The sequence below is a fragment of the Elephas maximus genome, chromosome 4, assembly GCF_024166365.1.
Source record: "Elephas maximus indicus isolate mEleMax1 chromosome 4, mEleMax1 primary haplotype, whole genome shotgun sequence".
NCBI lineage: Eukaryota > Metazoa > Chordata > Mammalia > Proboscidea > Elephantidae > Elephas > Elephas maximus.
This window is the reverse complement of record NC_064822.1, coordinates 184,972,516-184,992,888: the sequence shown is the minus strand read 5'-3', so window position 1 is coordinate 184,992,888 and position 20,373 is coordinate 184,972,516. Positions and strand designations below refer to the sequence as shown.

General features: G+C 37.7%; 1 protein-coding gene across 2 annotated transcripts in view; it reads left to right on the top strand.

Moving 5' to 3' along the window:
• Positions 1-19,674, top strand: part of ST13 (ST13 Hsp70 interacting protein) — a 29,007-nt gene extending 9,333 nt beyond the window's left edge. For both annotated transcript variants that reach the window (XM_049884473.1, XM_049884474.1), the window contains exons 4-12: positions 402-472; positions 5,144-5,210; positions 10,284-10,368; positions 10,500-10,610; positions 13,022-13,124; positions 15,230-15,346; positions 16,866-16,914; positions 18,854-18,987; positions 19,511-19,674. In XM_049884473.1, the coding sequence (XP_049740430.1) occupies positions 402-472; positions 5,144-5,210; positions 10,284-10,368; positions 10,500-10,610; positions 13,022-13,124; positions 15,230-15,346; positions 16,866-16,914; positions 18,854-18,987; positions 19,511-19,639 (866 nt within the window). In that variant the 3' untranslated portion in view covers positions 19,640-19,674. The remainder of the gene's footprint in view (positions 1-401; positions 473-5,143; positions 5,211-10,283; positions 10,369-10,499; positions 10,611-13,021; positions 13,125-15,229; positions 15,347-16,865; positions 16,915-18,853; positions 18,988-19,510) is intronic.
• The last annotated feature ends 699 nt before the right edge of the window (positions 19,675-20,373 follow it).

The following is a 20,373-nucleotide window of genomic DNA, read 5'->3' as shown; positions in this document are numbered from 1 at the left end:
ACTATGATTTACATCAAAGTATCACTCATTTTTGCTGTCTACATAAAGTATTTCCTAAAAAATATAGTGTTACGTCAGTGTATAGAAAAAATGATTGGAGCTGAATCAGTACGGTGACTGACTGGCTTGTTGATGTGTGTCTGTAAGTAGGAGCTATGTGCAGGCCAGCATTCGCAGTACAATACAATACAACTATTTTATGTAACGAGATAGTTAAAGTGAAATACAGTGTCACCAAAACAATAAAGTCATAATGGGAAAATATTTTACAGTTTGTCATCAGTGCAAATTCAGTTCATCAATTGCTCTAAGCCACATTTTAAATATTAATAGTCTCATGTGGCTAGTGGCTACTGTAGTGTATATCACAAGTCTTAATGTCATTTTCTCAACTTTGGCAGAAATTGACAATGAAGGTGTGATTGAACCAGACACTGATGCCCCTCAAGAAATGGGAGATGAAAATGTAGAGGTAAGTTCAGTGACAGGTTCTGCTTGTTGTAAGGAATGTGGAAGTCCCATTTTTTTAAATAATTTTAAGACATGACTCTTTGAGGAAAAAAACACCTATTAAGATTTTCTCTAAGTTTAGGCATTTAGGAAAGGATTTTATCTTACTACTTAAAATATTTGTAAAAATTCCCAGGACAATCTTTGACAGTTGTCAATGTGACAGTCTTTGAAATCCTTGTTATTTTTTGTTTTATCTTGTCTTTCAGCTTGCATCTGACTTCACTGCTCTTTAGACTGCAAAGTAGAGATCACAAAGAATATACCTACAAGTGGAAGTGCTTATTAGTAGGTTATCTACTGCTGGGTTGTTTTCCAAAATGGTTTTGTCACAACAGGGATGGTCTGCCTTCAAGGTGGCGAAAATTGATTATCAGGGAGAGGGTGAAAAAATCTTAGATATTATAATGGTTAATGATCCTCCAAAGGATTGTACCACATTAGCACATACGTGGCGTATCTGTGGAGCCCTGGCGGTGCAGTGGTTAAGAGCTTGGCTGCTAACAAAAGGTCAGGAGTTTGAATCTACCAGCGGCTCCTTGGAAACCCTGTGTGGCAGTTCTGCTCTGTCCTGTAGAGTCATGGTGAGCTCTAATTGGCTCGACAGCAACGGGTTTAGTATATCTGTGGTATTAAAATCCAAGATGGGTGGAAATTAGGGAAAAATATTTTAAAAGACTCCTTAGGGGGATTGATAGTGGAAAAAAAAGCAATGAGAAACACTGTAGCAGTTTGAAAGTGGCTGGTCTGTATTCTCATCAACATGTTAGTGGCAGATTTCATTCTTGGCAGTCTTACTGTGAAAAATGGTATGTTTTTGTGGCTTTTAATTTGCATCTTCTTGATTTCTAATAAGGAGCATATTTTAATGCTTATTGGTCATTCACAGGTATTCATGAAGTCTTTTCTGATGTTTTGCCCATTTTTCTAGTGGGTTTTTTTCTTGCTGCTTTGCAGTTCATTTTATATTCTGGGTACTAATTTACTGTGTATATGTGCTGCACTGCGTGTTCTTTCTACTAGTTTGTGACTTGTCTTTTTACTTTGTTGTCTCAATAAACAATTTTTTTTTAATATTGTTGATCTTTTATATTTATGCTTAACTACCTTAAGGTTGTAATTGCTATAATAATCTTTTTCTTATGAAAATTTCATGGTTTTGCCTTTCACCTTTGGTCTCCTTGCCAGCACCATTATTGGAGAATTCCTTTCCCTACCAATCTGCAGTGCCAGAATATACCATTTCCATATGTGTGGGTCTGTTTTGAGGCTTTCTTTCCTACTCGTCTGATTATTTTTTTTCCCTGTAGTAACGCTACGTTGCCTTATAAAGCTTGTCTTAGTTATTTAGTGCTACTATAACAGAAATATCACAAATGGATGGCTTTAATAGAAATATATTCTCACACAGTTTAGGAGGTTAGACGTTCAAATTCAGGGTGCCAGCTCCAGGGGAAGGCTTTCTCTGTGTCAGCTCTGGGGGAAGGTCCTTGTCATCAACTTTCAACAGCTCTAGGAGCTCCTCAGTGCAGGGACCCTGGGTCCAAAGGCCATGTACGCTCCTGGTTCTTCTTGCTTGGTGGTAATGAGGTCCCCCGTCGTTCTTCTCATTTCTCTTTCTCACATCGCAGAAGACATTGACTTATAATCTAATCTTGTAGATTGAGTCTTGCCTCATTAACACAACTGCCAATAATCTCACCTCATTAACATCATAGAGGCAGAATCAGATCACAAAATGATGGACAGTCACGCAATACTGGGAATCATGGCCTAGCCAAGTTGACATACATTTTTGGGGGACACAGTTCAATTCATAACATAGCTTTGTACTAAGTCTTGCTATCTCCTCACTGTAGAGATTAACTCTCAGTGAATGTGGTGTGTGTCTGAATTTTAGGTCTTCTTGAGTGTTTTTTTCGTAACTTACTAACATTTTCTCCATAATGATCTTGTGCATTTCTGTTAAAAACAAATATAGGTACTTATTGTTTGTAAAAAAGGGATCTTGAAAAATATGTTCTGTTTATTGTTGGTGCTGTTTTGCTTTGATATGCCTAGGTTTATAATTTATCCTACTTGGGAGCCACAGAGTGTCTTAAATTTGAGGTCTGTTAACTTCCTGTAGCACTGGATCATTTTCAGCTGTTGCCTCTTTGGAATACTGCCTCTTTCTCATTCTGGAGCCCTGGTTAGTTAATGAAAACAGTATTAGACTTACTTACCTGTTTGCCAAATCATGAGTGCTTCCTATGTCTAGTCTGCTGTTCATTGAAGTTTGAACTTGAATTTTTGTTTTTCATTTTGGAAAAATTTACTTTTGTTCTTTTTAGAATCTATTTATTTGTAAGTGTTTTCCTCCTTACCAATTTTCAGAACTAGCTTTTATTTTAAATACATTATATTCTTTTTTGAACTCTTGCTGGTCTTATTCTTCCATAATTTTTTCTTGGTCTTGCTCGTTGAGGTACTTAGTTTATTTGTGGGTTGTGTGTGTGTGAGAGAGAGAGAGAGACAGAGATATATTTTGACCATGTGTTCTTGTGGAAAAGTTTTTGAGGCCTGAGTAGAAGGTGTGTTCCTCCAAAGAGGGGTGTATTTGCTTCCGTCAGGGCTCTGAGTTGGCACTACTAACTGAGGACCACTTTAAAGTCTCAGCATGCTATTTTATTTTTTTTTATTACACAGGAAATGTGAGTTCCACATGAAAAACTGGTGGTACTTACGAATTTTCAGGGAGCATTTTTTTCCTCCTCTTTACTTGACCGTCCCTTAATGTGAGACAGGTTTATTTTTGGTTTACTATTATGCTCGTAGGTATAGGCATTTGGAGTTCCATGTTTATTTGGGGGGTGTTGATAAGACCACTTACCTTCTCTTCAGCTGTATCTGTGTCTCCTGTGACCTGCACCATCTTCAAAAACAGAATTGTAGGGTCACAAGGGTTTGATACCTGTTACAAGGGTAAAATCTACCTTGTTGTATTTCAGCCTTTATTTAATCTTGGTCTTTGAGGATTTCTATTTTCTTGCTAGGTCCCAGATGGATTTTTAAAGGTTTTTAGTCTTGTTCAAGGTTTCATGTGGACCATATTGTAAACAGAATTCTTCTCCTTTTTTCTTTTTCGTTATCTTGGCTTTGTAGTTCGTCTTGTTATTTGGTAAAGTACATTTTTCTTGGTTATTTTTAAAGGTTTATCAAAAACATATTTCAGGAGTATTTGTTGGAATTACTTTGAATGTATTAACTTGGGGATACATCGAAATATTATTCTTTCCATGAACGTTGTATGTATCTCCAAATTTCATCATCTTTTGTGTTCTTTAATAGAATTTTAATTTTTTCCACTCTTGAAAGTCTTCTGTGATCGTAGAAACTAAACTTCATAGGTGCACTTTCTGTTGTGAATGGTATCTTATTTTACTATGTATTTTAATTGATTTTTGCTGATGCGAAGGCACTTTTTTTTATTTTAATCTTGCCTTTAAAGTACTTGACAAGCTTGTTAAACTGTCTTACTGTCGTTTCCGTTGGGTTTTCTGTTGTCGTTTGTCGTTAGGTGCCGTCGAGTCAGTTCCAACTGATAGCCAGCTTATGTACAACAGAACGAAACACTGCCCGGTCCTGTGCCATCCACACAGTCGTTGCTATGTTGAGCCCATTGTTACAGCCACTGCGTCATTCCATCTTGTTGAGGGTCTTCCTCTTTTTCACTGACCCTCTAATTTACCAAGCATGATGTTCTTCTCCAGGGACTGATTCCTCCTGACAAATATGTCCAAAGTACGTGAGATGTAGTCTTGCCATCCTTGCTTGTAAGGAGCATTCTGGTTGCACTTCTTCTAAGACAGATTTGTTTTTTGGGTTTTCTAGGTAGATATAAATACAGTTCGTGGCTTTTTTCCCCCCCAATTCTTAACAGTACAGATAATTTTCTTAATGAATTTACCCCTTCAGTAATATTTTGAGTAATAGTGGTGATAGGGTGGGTATTTTTTTCCTCCTAATGTTAAAGAAACTGGTTCTCCACTTTGCATTTTAGGTAGGACATTTGCTCTAAGGTTTTGTTCTTACTAATCTTTGTACAGAAACCCTGGTGGCGTAGTGGTTAAGAGCTACAGTTGCTAATCAAAAGGTCAGCAGTTCAAATCCACCAAGCACTCCTTGAAAACCATGGGGCAGGTCTGCTCTGTGCTGTAAGGTCACTATGAGTTGGAATCAACTCGACGGCAGCAGTTTTTTTGTGATCTTTGTACTGTCAGCATCTTGTACAGTGTTTGTTCCGTCTAGTATAGGTGCTCAGTAGACGTTTGCAGGATCAAAGAAATGAGACCTTTCTCTCCTGAGGATTCAAGTCTAAAAAGAACTAGCTTAACCTCTTAGTCAGGAGGTTGGGTTTTCGTATTCATGTCTAGAGCCGAGTGTAGGGAGTGAGATTTGTTGTTTAATATAAAAAGTAAAAGTTCATTGTGTATAATTTTTTATTAACGAGTTATTATAATTACTGTTTGCTCCCTGGAGACTAGAGAAGAATGAATGAAAATGGGGATTGTGACAACTTCATCCTCGAGAAATCCAAATTGCTTCCTTCTATTTGTTTTATCTTCTAAGTTGACATTCATTTTCTCCCTAGGTAACTGAAGAGATGATGGATCAGGCAAATGATAAGAAAGTGGCTGCCATTGATGCCCTAAATGATGGTGAGTGAGCTTTTTCTCTTCTACATTTCTGTGGTAGTCTGAATATTCTTTTCTTTATTGCACTAATGATTAAATGGCGCAAAAGTTGAAGATAATTCCTATTTATTATGTATTACAATGTTCTCCACCCACCCCTTCCCCATTGATCTAGAGGCCGAAACCTGGATAGCAGTTACCTTGCCTCTGTCGTGGACAGATCCTAACCTGTCTGATGCAAAGCCTCTGCTTTCCTGACGGTATCGTGGTGTTTTCCTCCAAGAAATGGATTTAAAAAGTTGAAGGGCTTTCAAATAAAGTAGTACAGAAACAATTTGTAAATTTGAGTACTATGGCTAATACCAATAACACATGCAAGCCCCTTCTGTAAAATTCTAGTGGTAATAATAGTGTCAGAACCTGTCTAAGTTTGGAGGGTTTAGTGACCAGAATCAGCCTAGGGCTGATCCCTATAACGTGGCAGTCACACATGCCTCCATTTACCAACCTTTTTACCAATTCTCACACCACCTATCATTCCCTTGGTCCTTTCTGCTTCTCTCCTGGGTTTGATAACTGGTTGCAGTAGCTGCACAGAACTCTCAGACCATACTTACAGTTAAGTCATTGATGAAGGAACAAGGTACATCTCAGGATCAGAATCAACAGGCTGTAAGTCAGGATCAGGAAGCATGTAGACAAAGTCTCTCTTTAGTGCAGGACATATTTGTCAGGAGGAATCAGTCCTTGGAGAAGGACATCGTGCTTGGTAAATTAGAGGGTCAGCGAAAAAGAGGAAGACCCTCAACAAGATGGAATGACGCAGTGGCTGTAACAATGGGCTCAACATAGTAACGACTGTGTGGATGGCACAAGACCGGGCAGTGTTTCGTTCTGTTGTACATAAGCTGGCTATCAGTTGGAACTGACTCGACGGCACCTAACGACAAACAACAACAGAAAACCCAACGGAAACGACAGTAAGACAGTTTAACAAGCTTGTCAAGTACTTTAAAGGCAAGATTAAAATAAAAAAAAGTGCCTTTGCATCAGCAAAAATCAATTAAAATACACAGTAAAATAAGATACCATTCACAACAGAAAGTGCACCTATGAAGTTTAGTTTCTATGATTACAGAAGACTTTCAAGAGTGGGAAAAATTAAAATTCTATTAAAGAACACAAAAGATGATGAAGAAATTTGGAGATACATACAACGTTCATGGAAAGGATAGTATTTTGGTGTATCTCCAAGTTAACACATTCAAAGCAATGCCAACAAATACTCCTGGTTCTAGGAGGTTCTCAGAGCAGGGACCACGGGTCTAAAGGATGCACTCTGCTCTCATCTGTTCTTGGTGGCATTGAGGCCCCTATCTTTGTTCGCTTTTCTTTCTTTCTTTTTATTTATTTAGTTATTTGTTTATTAATTATTGTGCTTTAGATGGTTTACAGAACAAACTAGCTTCTCATTAAACAGTACACACATTGTTCTGTGACATTGGTTAATGACCCCATGACATGTTCAACACTCTTCCTTCTCGATCTTGGGTTCACTATTACCATCTTTCCTGTCCCCACCTGCCTTCTAGTCCTTGGCCCTGGGCTGGTGTGCCTCTTTAGTCTCATTTTGTTTTATGGACCTGTCTGATCTCTGGCTGAAGGGTGAACTTCGGGAGTGACTTTATCACTGAGCTAAAAGGGTGTCTGGGGGGCATGCTGTCGGAGTTTTTCCAGCCTCTGTCAGGCCAGTAAGTCTGATCTCTTTCTGTGCTTTAGGATTTCACTCTACATTTTTCTCCAGCTCTGTCCAGGACCCTCTGTTGTGATCCCTGTCAGAGCAGTCAGTGGTGGTAGCCAGCTACTATCTGGTTGTACTGGACTCAGTCTGGTGGAGGCCATGGTAGTTGTGGTCCATTAGTCCTTTGGTCTAATCTTTACCTTGTATCCTTATTTTTTTTCCTTGCTCCTGAAGGGTCAAGACCAGTGAAGTGTCTTAGATGGCCTCTTACATGCTTTTAAGACCCCAGGTGCTGCTCACCAAAGTAGAATGTAGAACATTTTCTTTATAAACCATTTTATGCAACTTGAGCTAGGTGTTCCCTGGCTTCTCCTTCCTTTTATCTCTTGTAAGATAAAAGATGACTCAGGGAAGGGCGTGATTTGAATAAGGGTGATAAGAGTGGTGACTTCACACCCTCTGGTAAGATACATTCCACCCTAATACACCATGGACTTCCAGAAAATCTAACGAATCTGTCTTGGGAGAAGTACAGCCAGAATGCGACTTAGAAGTGAGAATGGTGATCACTCTAGCAAGGCTGGCATTAATCCAAAAAACACAAAATAATAAATGTTGGAGAGGCTGTGGAGAGATTGGAACACTTACACAGTGCTGGTGGGGGAATGTACAATGGTACAACCACTTTGGAAATCGACCTGGTGTTTCCTTAAAAAGCTAGAAATAGAACTAGGTACAACCCAGAAATCCCACTCCTAGGAATATATCCTAGAGAAATAAGAGCCTTCACACAAACAGATATATGCACACCCATATTTATTGCAGCACTGTTTACAATAGTAAAAAGCTGGAAGCAACCAAGGTGTCCATCAGCGGATGAATGGTTAAATAAATTGCGGTATATTCACACAGTGGAGTACTACGCATCGATAAAGAACAGTGAAGAATCTGTGAAACATTTCATAACACGGAGGAACCTGGAAGGCATTATGCTGAGTGAAATTAGATGCAAAAGGACAAATGTAGTGTAAGACCACTATTATAAGATCTGGAGAAATAGTTTTAAACTGAGAAGAACACACTCCTTTGTGGTTATGAGAAGGGGGAGGGAGGGAGGGTGGGAGAGGGTTACTTACTGATTAGATAGTAGATAAGAACTACTTTAGGTGAAGGGAAGGACAACACTCAATACAGGGGAGGTCAGCACAACTGGACTGGACCAAAAGCAAAGAAGTTTCCTGAATAAACTGAATGCTTCTAAGGTCAGCGGAGCAAGGGTGAGTGGGTGTTTGGGGACTATGGCTTCAGGGGACATCTAAGTCAATTGGCAAAATAAATTCTATTAAGAAAACTTTGAAGTGTGGTGTCTGGGGTCTTAAATGCTAACAGGCCGCTATCTAAGATGCGTCAATGAGTCTCAACCCACCCAAATCAAAGGAGAATGAAGAACACCAAGGTCACAAAGTAATTATGAGCCCAAGAGACAGAAAAGGGCTACATGAACTGGAGACTACATCATCCTGAGACCAGAAGAACTAGATGGTGCCTGGCCACAACTGATGACTGTCCTGACAGGGAGCACAACAGAGAACCCCTGAGGGAGCAGGAGACCAGTGGGATGCAGACCCCAAATTCTCATAAAAAGAACAGACTTAATGGTCTGACTGAGACTGGAAAAATCCCGGCGGTCACAGGCCCCAAACCTTCTGTTGGCCCAGGACAGGAACCATTCCTGAAGTCAACTTACCAGACATGGATTGGACTGGACAATAGGTTGGAGAGAGATACTGATGAGGAGTGAGCTACTTGCATGAGGTGGACACTTAAGACTATGTTGGCATCTCCTATCTGGAGGGGAGATGGGAGGGTAGAGGGGGTTAGAAACTGGTAAAACTGTCATGAAAGGAGAGACTGGAAGGAGGGAGCGGGCTGACTCATTAGGGGGGAGTAAATGGGAGTATGTAGTAAGGTGTATATAAGTTTATATGTGAGACTGACTTGATTTGTAAACTTTCACTTAAAGCACAATAAAAATTATTTTTTAAAAAAGTGAGGATGGCAAGGCTTCGTCTCACATACTTTGTACACGTTATCAGGAGGGACCAGTATGTGGAGAAGGACATCATGCTTGATCAAGTAGAGTGGTCATCAAAAAAGAGGAAGACCTTCAATGAGATGGACGGACATAGTGGCTGTAACAGTGGCTTAAGCATAGCAGTGATTGTGAGGATGGCGCAGGGCCAGGCAGCGTTTCGTTCTATATTACACAGGGCCGCTATGAGTTAAAACCCACTCTGAGGCAGACAACCCTGCCTCGTTAACATAATGAACAGCTGACTCTCAAATGGCGTCATAACCACAGGCATAGACGCTAGGGCTACAAAATGGAGGATAATTACATCAGCTCATGAAATGGAGGACAACCGTTCAGTACTGGGAATCATGGCCTAGCTCAGTTGACATATAAGTTTGGAGGAGGGGGACACGATTCAGTCCGTAATGGGTCATTTAACACATGCTGAGTATGAAAAAGTTCAAATCTACAGAATATGAAAAAGCCCTCCATTATCCTTTTTCCCTCACCAATTATTCATTGCTCTAGCACTCAGGTCCCAGGCACATGCAGCCTTATTTACTTGGGAAGATAGGAATGGCAAGTAAATTTGGCAGTGGGGTAGGAATTAGAAGTTCACTTTTCAACATGGTAGGTCCTAGTTGCTTGTTAGACATCCTCGTGTTATAATTTGTAATACCATACTTAAAGTCCCTTGTTTGTCTTGTCTCAAGTTTTCTTTGACCAAGACTTATTTTGGACTTAGTGCGAAGAACCATTTTATTTTTATGGTATGTTTTATTTGTTGAATGATTTCATTTTAAGGGACTGTTATACAAAGAAGCTGATTATGAAAATGGGATACAATGAATGAATTTTGGTGTGCTTTTTCTGCCATTCTTGTGAATTGAAATGGGAAATTTTTTTAAAAAAAGATCAGCCCTGTGAATTTAATGGGTACTTTTCCCTTTGTAAGTTAAATTTTTATCCTTTTAATTTGGTGATTAAAAGAAAATTAATAAAATAAAATTAGTTTATTTTACCCTTTAGATTGATTTTATCCTTTTACTTTTTTCTTAATTAAAAAAAAATGGTTCTACTAAAATATGGCATTCTGCTGTATTTAGAGGGTTATATACCAAGAAATTAATGTGTCTTGAGTGATGTACAATGGAAGAGTTTTGAAGAGCCATTTTTGTGTATTAATTTAGACGCCAGTCTTTTTTTTACTGGGGTAAAAGACCAGTAGGATTATTATATTTTATTCTCTGAATATTTCTGAATAACTTTTGTTTTACTTTAGGTGAACTACAGAAAGCCATCGACTTGTTCACAGATGCCATCAAACTGAATCCTCGCTTGGCCATTCTGTATGCTAAGAGAGCCAGGTGAGGACTCCAAAAAGCATCCCCTGGAGAATAATTGCAGCTCATTTGTTTAATTAGAATTACTTCTGTGGAGATGCCAAAGGTGTTACTGTTTGAAATGAATACCTTTTAATGTCACACTTATTTTTTAGTGTCTTCATCAAATTACAGAAGCCAAATGCTGCCATCCGAGATTGTGACAGAGCCATCGAAATTAATCCTGATTCGGCTCAGCCTTACAAGTGGCGAGGGAAAGCACACAGGTAAATAAGAGAATTTAATTATTTTTAGAACTCTTTCAACTTTAAATGTGATATTTTATTACGCTTTGTTTTAATAAAATTGCCTGAGGGTTTAATGCCAAAGTAATTTGTGCTCTGTATAAAGAACCTAGAGAATTTTATAGGGAACAAATACGGAAATAAAAATGATTTTCACTCCTTCCATTCAAAAAAATTTTTTAAAAGCTGCTGTTAACATTTTTTGACCATATAGAGCCAAGTATAAGGTAAGGATTTTTCTCAAAATAACCTTTAAGGAGAGAGTGGTATGAGCGTTCTTAGAAATTTTCTCTTATTTTCGGACTTTGTCTTTGTAACTTAATACTGAACAAATAATGTGTATTAATTATAAAAGGAATACATTAATGTGAAACTACTTTAGTCACTGTTAGGTCACCTGAAAAATCAAAGGGGAAAATTAAGACCCAAAATAACCCAGGTTCGTAGTCATTCTAGGGTGAGACTTAATGTTACACATACAATTGCTTGTGGCTTGGGGGAATGGGTTGTCCAGTGACAGCATGTTACAGGAGTCGAAAAGGTGACTCACAATAGCTCTCGTGGTTACGCACACACATGTCAAAGAGATAGATAAAAAGTTAGAGTAAAATATATTAACGATACGTGGCTATAGAAAAAGTTCACACACATTGCTTTTGATCCTTTTGAGACCCCATTAATCTTTGAGCATTTCTTTGTCTTCTGGTACAAGATAGCACAAGCTCATCTTGTACTTTGCTTGCTCCTACTTGGAATCAGTCATTTCTCTAAGAAATCGTGGTTCATTTTAGTGGGAATGGTATTTAAAAAAACAAACCAAACCAAACCCGTTGCTGTCAAGTCAATTCTGACTCATAGTGACCCTATAGGACAGAGTAGAACTGCCCCATAGAGTTAGCAAGGAGTGCCTGGCGGATTCGAACTGCCTACCTCTTGGTTAACAGCTGTAGCACTTAACCACTATGCCACCAGGGTTTCCAAGGGGATGGTATTTAGAAACAAAAATTTGGACACCAAGTATGTTTATTGTTTCTGAGATGTTATTCTGCTTCAGTTGAGAGACGTAGAAAAAAAAACTGTCATGATTTTTTTTTTTTAATTTCATGAAATGGTGAGTTTGTACTGATATTTCCAATTAAAATTTAACATTAAATGTTTTTCTTTTTGACACTTGGCTCCTACAGTGAAAATCTTTCTCCTTAATATGTTTACTTATCTGTATCATTCTCTTAAAAAAATGTTCCAGACGCATTGCTGTCGAGTCAATCCCGACTCATAGTGATCCTCTAAGACAGAGCGGAACTGCCCTTATGGTTTCTAAGGGGTGGCTGGTAGATTTGAACTGCTGATCTTTTGGTTAGCAGCCATAGCTCTTAATCATTGCACCCCAGGTCTGCTTGTATTCTCTTACAGTATACGTAAAATCATTTTAGAATTATGATACCTTGAAAAACAGGTTAGCTAAATAAAGTTCAAAGTTTTTTTTTTGCTTATTTTGTCCATAGAGTGTACCTCACATAAGATGTACACTGTCAGTTTTTTTTCTGTTTATGTTATCCGTTTGATATACAATTAGCCTCTTGTATTTCTGATTGTATTCAGGTTTAGGGTTTGCTTTCTTCGCCCCTCTTTTCTGATTTAATTCTATTTTTTGAGTGTGAAACATTTACACATTTAAAAGTTAAAACTGAGTGAAGAGATAATGCAGACAGATGTCATTTCCATTGCCATGCTCCTCTGTCGTGTTCTTACCTACCCCCACCAACCTTAGCTTCAGATCTATCTTTTGCTGCTTTTATCAACAAAGTTTCACACATGTGTATTGTTTCCCCTTCTGTCTTATATAGAAGGTCATATGCTAAGTATCCATCATGTTAATCCTGCTTTTGATGAACTGAAAATTAATGGTCTACATACCTTTTTTTTTTTTTAATTTCATGATACAGTGAAGTCTGTGAGAGCTGGAACTCAGTTGGACTGCCTTGTTTTTTCTGAGCCTTTTACAGGGTACATGTTTTCTTTTATATCACTCTGTATTTAGTAGAAAATATTTGAGTTTTCTTTCTCTGACAGGTTGCCACCTTACACAGGTTCCAGTTTCACAGCCTTTACCGTATTTGCAGTTTAAAAAAAGCATTTTTATTTTTAATTTCATTTTTAAGCATTTGTTTTAATAAAACAGTATCTTTACATTTATCATAGAGGAAATTTAAACCCCTGCAAGTTTTTGCAGATAAACCAACATAGTAATTGAATTGGTTTGTGAAAATCTGTAGTTGAAAATTTAACTTAAACTTCTGTAATAATCGTTTTTTATAATAAAGAAGGAAAACACCATGTCACTTAGCTCAGTATGTATACAGAATGCTAAAATTAGTTTAAATCTGTTTCAGACTTCTGGGCCATTGGGAAGAAGCAGCACATGATCTGGCCCTTGCTTGTAAGCTGGACTATGATGAAGATGCTAGCGCAGTGCTGAAGGAAGTTCAACCGAGGGTATGTAAAGTAGAGAAAGGGGAGTCAGTGCAGTTATATTTCTGGTACTTAGCCCCTCGTGCAAACCAGATACCTCAAAACCAGATGAGAAGAAAGAAACTTTCGGAAGTTACATAGTCTGTAATCACTGAAGTTTTGTACTCAACTCAGGAAATCTTTCTAGGGTTTTATACTTTGATTTCTCATGCTGTTTTATAGCAAGCTCTGTTACTTTGTTTGTAAACCTATAGTGGAATTATAACCAAAAAATTAGATGTGGAAAAGGGGGCATCAGGCTTATAGCAAGGAAAGGAATAGAAAATCTGTACAATAGCCAGGAATGCATCTGGTCTGTCCATGTATAATGTATGTATAGCCACTGTATAAAGCATGAGGGTCCTATGGAAGTTAGTAAGTTTAAACCTTTTTCTAAATGATAATATTGAATCCAGAAGCTAGAGTATTCTGTTTTAAGATGATATCTGAAATGGGTTTTGTGTGTGTGTGTGCGCGTGCGCGTGCACGCGCTTTAAGTGAAAGTTTACAATTCAAATCAGTTTCTCATACAAAGACTTAGACACACATTATGTGACCCTGGTTGCTCTCCCTACGATGTGACAGCACGCTCCTCCTCTACACCCTGTATTTCCCATGTCCATTCAACCAGCTCCTGTCCCACTCTGCCTTCTTTCTTGTCTTGCTCCTAGACAGGAGCTGCCCATTTAGTCGCATGTATCTTCTTGAGCCAAGAAGCACACTCTTCACCACTATCATTTTTTGTCTTATAGTTCAGTCTAACCTTTGTCTGAAGAGTTGGCTTTGGGAATGGTTTTAGTTCTGGGCTAACAGAGTCTAAGGGCCATGTCTTCTGGGGTCCCTCCAGTCTCAGTCAGACCTTGAAGTCTGGTCTTTTAACTAGAGTTTGAATTCTACACCCCACTTTTCTTCCACTCCATCAGGGACTCCCTGTTGTGTTCCCTGTCAGGGCTGTCATTGGTGGCACCATCTAGTTCTTCTGGTCTCAGGCTGATGGAGTTTCTGGTTTATGTGGCCCTTTCTGTTTCTTGGGCTAATATTTTGCTTGTGTCTTTGGTGCTCTTTCACTCTCCTTTGCTCCACGTGGGTTGGGACCAGTTGATGCATCATAGATGGCTGCTTGCTAGATTTTAAGACCCCAGACACCACTCAGCAAAGTGGGATGCAGAACATTTTCTTAATAAACTTTGCTATGCCAATTGACCTAGATATCCCCTGAAATAAAATTGTTAATTAAAACAATTTTAACCCTCTTAAATGGTAAATTCTTCAGTTTTGTGGGAAGTTAACCTATCCAGAATTTACTCCCAGAGGATTTAAGATAGTAAAAATTCTATTGAACTGATCATCCACCAGAGACTTCATGTGATTTTTCTTCTCATAACAGGACTATTCAACAAGACTGTTGTGAGATATTTTATTCTAGAACATGAGGTTCTTAAAAAATAATCATGAACAAAGTGCAGTAATGGTTAAATATGAATCTGTTTTTTTCCAGGTATTCGGTACTGACCATGTACCAGTGCCTGGTGCGCATATTTAAATACGTTTTCTTTTAATCCGTATAGCAATTCTATGAGTCTGCCTTCTAGTCCCCTTACCCGCCTTTAACGGTAGGGAAACTTAAGTGTAGTTAGACTGTGGCAAATGCCGGGTATGTGTGTTCCCAGTCTTTGCTTTCCCATGGCAGGCATCACTGGTGGTACGCGTTCCTGCTGAACTTAGGTGTAACTCCTGAGTCCTTTACACCGTGCAGCTGGTAGAAGCTGTCAGGCAAGGATTGTTGTGCAATCTGTAAAGTATTTGTCATTCTTGAGCTAGTTAGTTGTTTGAGATTGTAGCAGTTCTAACTTCAAATCCCAGAGTCTTTTCTCTATTTCACAGTGCCTCGTACAATAGGGATTGGTCTTATTAAACCCTGAATGATGTAAAGTCTTTTTCTATAAGGTAAATCTTCTAACTGTCATTATTCAGAAATGTGTATTGAGTTAAACACAAAGAAAAGTATCTCTTAACGAAACTGTTGATTCATGTTGTCCTTCTTCAGCTTTTGGGAGAGACTGACTTTTTTATCACTTTTCTCCCCCTAGGCCCAGAAAATTGCAGAGCATCGGAGAAAGTATGAGCGAAAACGTGAAGAGCGAGAGGTCAAAGAAAGAATAGAAAGGGTTAAGAAGGCTCGCGAAGAACACGAAAGAGCCCAGAGGGTAAAGTTTTTGTCCTTAAGCCATGGAGGGAACATACAGTAGATCAGAGTTTTTGGGATACCATTGTAATTCTTGGCTCCTATATTTAATGCTGGCTGTAGTTCTGTAGGATATAAAAAAAAAACACTGCCACTGAGTCAGTTCTCACTCAAAGCGGCCCTATAGGACAGAGTAGACCTGCCCCATAGGGTTTCCAAGGCTGTAATCTTGACGAACGCAGACTGCCACATCTTTCAACCGTGGAGCAGCTAGTGGGTTTGAACCACCAACCTTCCTTTTGTTTGCTGCTGAGTGATTAACCACCATGCCACTGGGGCTCCTTCCTATAGGTTAATAATACTATTTTAAGGGGGAGAGGGGCTCATTAACTCTTGGGAATGTTTTTAGTCTTTAAAATTCTTAAGTGAGCTTAGGTTTCACCAACTTAGTCTTCTCAAGACACTCTATTTTGTGCCCTTGTAATACCAGGGATTTTTGCCAGTCAAGTAATTAAAACTCGGCAGTATCGTTACTTATTTTCTTGAAGATGCTTGTCCTGATTTGTTACTTTTTATGATCCCTACTGTTCTAATTACAGACTCCGCAAACTAAACTCACTGCCGTCTAGTAGCTACTTAAAATTGATTGTAGTCGTTTTTTTATTAGTAGTTACAAAGTCACAGAAAATTTATGAAAAAGAAAAATTATATTCCTCCTCAGTGTTTCTGCTGCCCTTCTTATGGTTCCTCCTAATTTAATGCTGTTCGTTTTCTGCATTGGTGTTCTAATTTCCACCTGTTTATTTCCAACATTACTGAAGGTCCTAAAACTGTTACGATTACATAACGTTACATCCTAATGTTTTTGTCATATTATTAAATATCATGATTTATTTTTAGGATTATAGTTTTTAACCTTTAAAAGTAATTTTTACATAGTTTAATTTTTGTTTCCTTGATTATGATATATAACTGAGTATCAAAGATATTGAATAAGAGGAACAGTCTCAAATTTGTATATCTTACGTTTTCTCTTTTAATAAAATTATAATAATTTTTTAAAAACCAGTAGAAACGAATCAGTAAATCTCTACTCATGTTTGTTGTTATATAGAGATAATAAGGAAGCAATGAACCTGGGAAACAGAGGGCCTTAGCGTTAGTAATTTAGCCATGTGCTTTCATTTTCAAGTTCTTAAAAAAGTCAGAATTTACAGTTTTCTTAAACGTTGGCATATTAGTACTGTCAGTTTCCTGGGTTTTTTTCCCCAGCGTAAAAGGAAACGTACTTTGCTGAAAATCATTACCAAGAATAATGGTCATTGAGGATGCAGTTCGAAGGTTTTTTGTTTTGTTTTTTTCAGGGGTGGTGTGGGGTGTATTCTGGAGTCCAGTATTGCCATTTGAAATTTGTTATTCTCAGAAGTTCTCTAACTAGCTTGTTGTGTACTTTTTTTTTTTTTTATGGTTTTGCCTGGATAGGGTTAGAGCGACAGCAGACTTTCTAATTCTCTATTACGTATTTCTTTTTTAAATTAAAGGAGGAAGAAGCCAGACGACAATCAGGAGCTCAGTATGGCTCTTTTCCAGGTATGCATAAAGAAAAATTAACAACTGTTAGTATTGTAAATATTTGGTGTTTTTATTTGGGGGTTCAAATATATGTATCGCATTTAGTTCCATTTGTCCCTGGAACACTGGAGAGTCTTTAGAGTGTTAACCTCTAGAAAGTTTATTCTCATTAAAAATTCTGTTAATGACAATATAGTATATTTTCTTCTCACAATTTGAGTACTATATATATTTTTAGTAGTTACCATTGATTCAGGCCTGAGCGTTGTACTTTATTAAAAGACTGTAACCTAAGTACGTCTAAATTGCCATAATGGAATTTTGTTCTGTATGTTGATATTCACGAGGACCCTAAGGTAAAGGCATTATATGGAATTAATTAGAATAAAAAATATTGTGAGTCCAGTGTGAAATAATACACTTCCCTTTCCTGTAAAATGTCAGGTGATGAGAAATTTCTAGTGAGGCAAAGCTGTATTCTTGATTGGTACCTAGAGGCCTAAGATGCAGGTAGAAGAGGAAGAAAAGGCACTTAGAAAATAATTATTGAATACTTTGAATAAGGCAGTATGAAATTTATATAAAGACCGGGAAGAGATGAGAGAAGAGTTTGATTCTAATGGAGAATCAGCTGCCTCTAGCTCTTTGATTGTAACTAGCTTTTTCTTAAGGTTTATAGAAGCAGCTACACACCACCTATACATCTATGCCTCTGGCTATAACTTACAGAGGCTAGAAAATACAGCTTTTATTGTGAAAGGTCATGTGCCCAGCAACTAAAATTCTAGTTTGGTGGAAAAAGGGGAGAACAAATATTGTAGATGACTTGCTGTTGGAAGACAAAGGGGGGAAAAAAATTTTTTTTTAATTTATTTTTTAGCTCATAGCTTGCTTCCTGTTTAAAATAAAATCTATTGTCAGATATCTTTGTTACAGAAAATGACCACTAATGTGGTAATAGAGATAGTTTTTTGTTAGGTAGATTTCTATTATCTAAATTTGACATGCAGATTGTCTTAAGTATTTATGCTTTGAGCCAGTAATTTTTTTTATGGGTAGAAACCAGTTTTTCGAAGCTTTCGAGTCAGTAGGGCCAGGAAGAATAGCTTGAAGCTGTTTTCAGGTCTCTTTAGATTTCCTTAGGTTTCTGTTATTGTCATTTATGGCCATGTTTTAATTATTGTCGAACCAGATGAAAATGACTTTATGTGTTTTTTCTTGTATATGGCTTTACTTTTAGTCACCTTTGATCTCTAGGACACATTTGATTTCCAAGTATCTCTAACGGACACATAGGTTTATGGTAGTGAAAAAGCTAACGATATGCTGACAGAATGCAACTTTTTTTCTTTTCCCCAGAGTATTGTTCTCAGTGTAAAGAAGAATTACCAGGAGTGCTCAATAAAAATTCAGATTTCCAGTTTCTCTTTCAGAGATGTTGTTCCTGCCTGGGGCAGAGATCAGGAATCCCCAGGCTCTTGAAACAAGCATTTCTGGTAGTTGTTGAAGGAGTAACTGCTCTAGAGCAATACAGATTGAAAAAACAGCAGCAGCAAACTAAAGTCTAGTATCAGTTACCTTTAAATGGATACAAATAATATTAAATAATAAAAAGGTATTTGGTTTTTTGATTTTATAATTTTAAGGGACTGTTAGTCTTCCCTTTGTTTTTAAGGTAAGATTAGTTTCTTTTTCAGCAGTTTGATTAGTAGAAAGAAAATCTTAGAAGGGAGCAAAGTCTGATTTACAGCCTAATTTTTAGGAGAAAATTAGAAGCTACAACTTGTGCCTCATTCTATCTAGTTAGAATGTTCAGACATCTTTAAAAATAAGACATCCTTATTTTCTTGTGCACACGTTCGTGTGTGTATAGTATTTTTAATTGGCAGGAAATAGTATATAAGGCTACATGTGAGTTCAGTGAGTATCTATACAATTCTTCCTTTTATTCTTGCAGGTGGTTTTCCTGGGGGAGTGCCTGGTAATTTCCCTGGAGGAATGCCTGGAATGGCAGGGGGCATGCCTGGAATGGCAGGAATGCCGGGGCTCAATGAGATTCTTAGCGACCCAGAGGTTCTTGCAGCCATGCAGGTGAGACTTGGAAGAACAAAGTTGAACTTTGTATTCTTAAGATGTTTCTTTCATAATTCTGTGTGGAGACAAAGGTTACTCTTACTCATTTTTTATGTTTCTGAATTAACCAAATAGCCAGTTACGTAGTAATTGTATTCATTGTTTTTTCGAGAGTGAGTAGCTTAAGCTTTTACAAGTTGGTTTATAGGAAGCACTCCAGTAACCGGTGGCAGTTACCATATCTGACGTCCTTTTCTTTGTATCAGAATTATACATGCTCATTTTGATTATCTAGTTTGAGTGACTTAATAGACTTTGGCTTTGAAGTACACATTAATAATATTTAAGTAATTGAAATAATGCTGTAAGTTATCCTTAATGAGATATTTTAAAGTATACTTTAAGGACTTGTTATCTACTGGTTGATCACAAGTCAAGTCCCAGTTAACTTAGCCATGTCAGAATTGTAGGTCTAAATAAAGAGGTGTTGACCCGATAGAATTTAAATACTAAAAAAACAAAAACAAACTTCTCTTTACAGGATCCAGAAGTTATGGTGGCCTTCCAGGATGTGGCCCAGAATCCAGCAAATATGTCGAAATACCAGAGTAACCCAAAAGTTATGAATCTCATCAGTAAATTGTCAGCCAAATTTGGAGGCCAAGCATAATGCTGTTTTGACAAATAAAGAAAGCCCTTGCTGAAGGCATAGCAACCTAGATCACTTAATGGATGTCGCAATAATACAAACCAGTGTACCTCCGACCTTCTCATCAAGAAAGCTGGGGGGGACGGGGGGGCTTTGAAGATCATCCTTACCATCTGCCCCACATGCGCTGAGATATTTTACAGTGGTTTGCCATTCAGGTATTCAGATAATGTTTTCCTGTTAGGAATTACAAACTTTAAACACTTTTTAAACCTTAAAAATATCTAAAAAGGGTGTGTTAATTCCTACATTTTTCTTTACTAATCATTTTGGTTTTTTTCCTTTGAATTGGTTGGGTAAGGAAGAGAAATTTAAGTATGGAAGATTTTTTACTCTAACTTGAGTAAAATAAAGGTTTATCAAGCAGAAACGAGTATGATCCATTTCAATAAGATAAAGTTGGAAAGAGGGTTACTGACACATTTTGATCTTTTTAAATGCTTTATTTTAAAAAAAAAAAAAAGATTTATTTCAGTAATAAAACTTGGGACCACCAGTCTTGCAGTAGGACCTCTGCAGGGGACTGGATGTGCTTCGCAGGGCAGCAGAGATCCTGCTACATCTTACACAACGTGACCCTTGTGCGGGTTGCATTGAAATCTAACACTGGTCAATGGATGATTTTTGTAATGCTGTAGAGTTGGCTTGCTTAGCTCTGTTCTTGTCTGATGTATAAAATAAATATTTCAGATTAT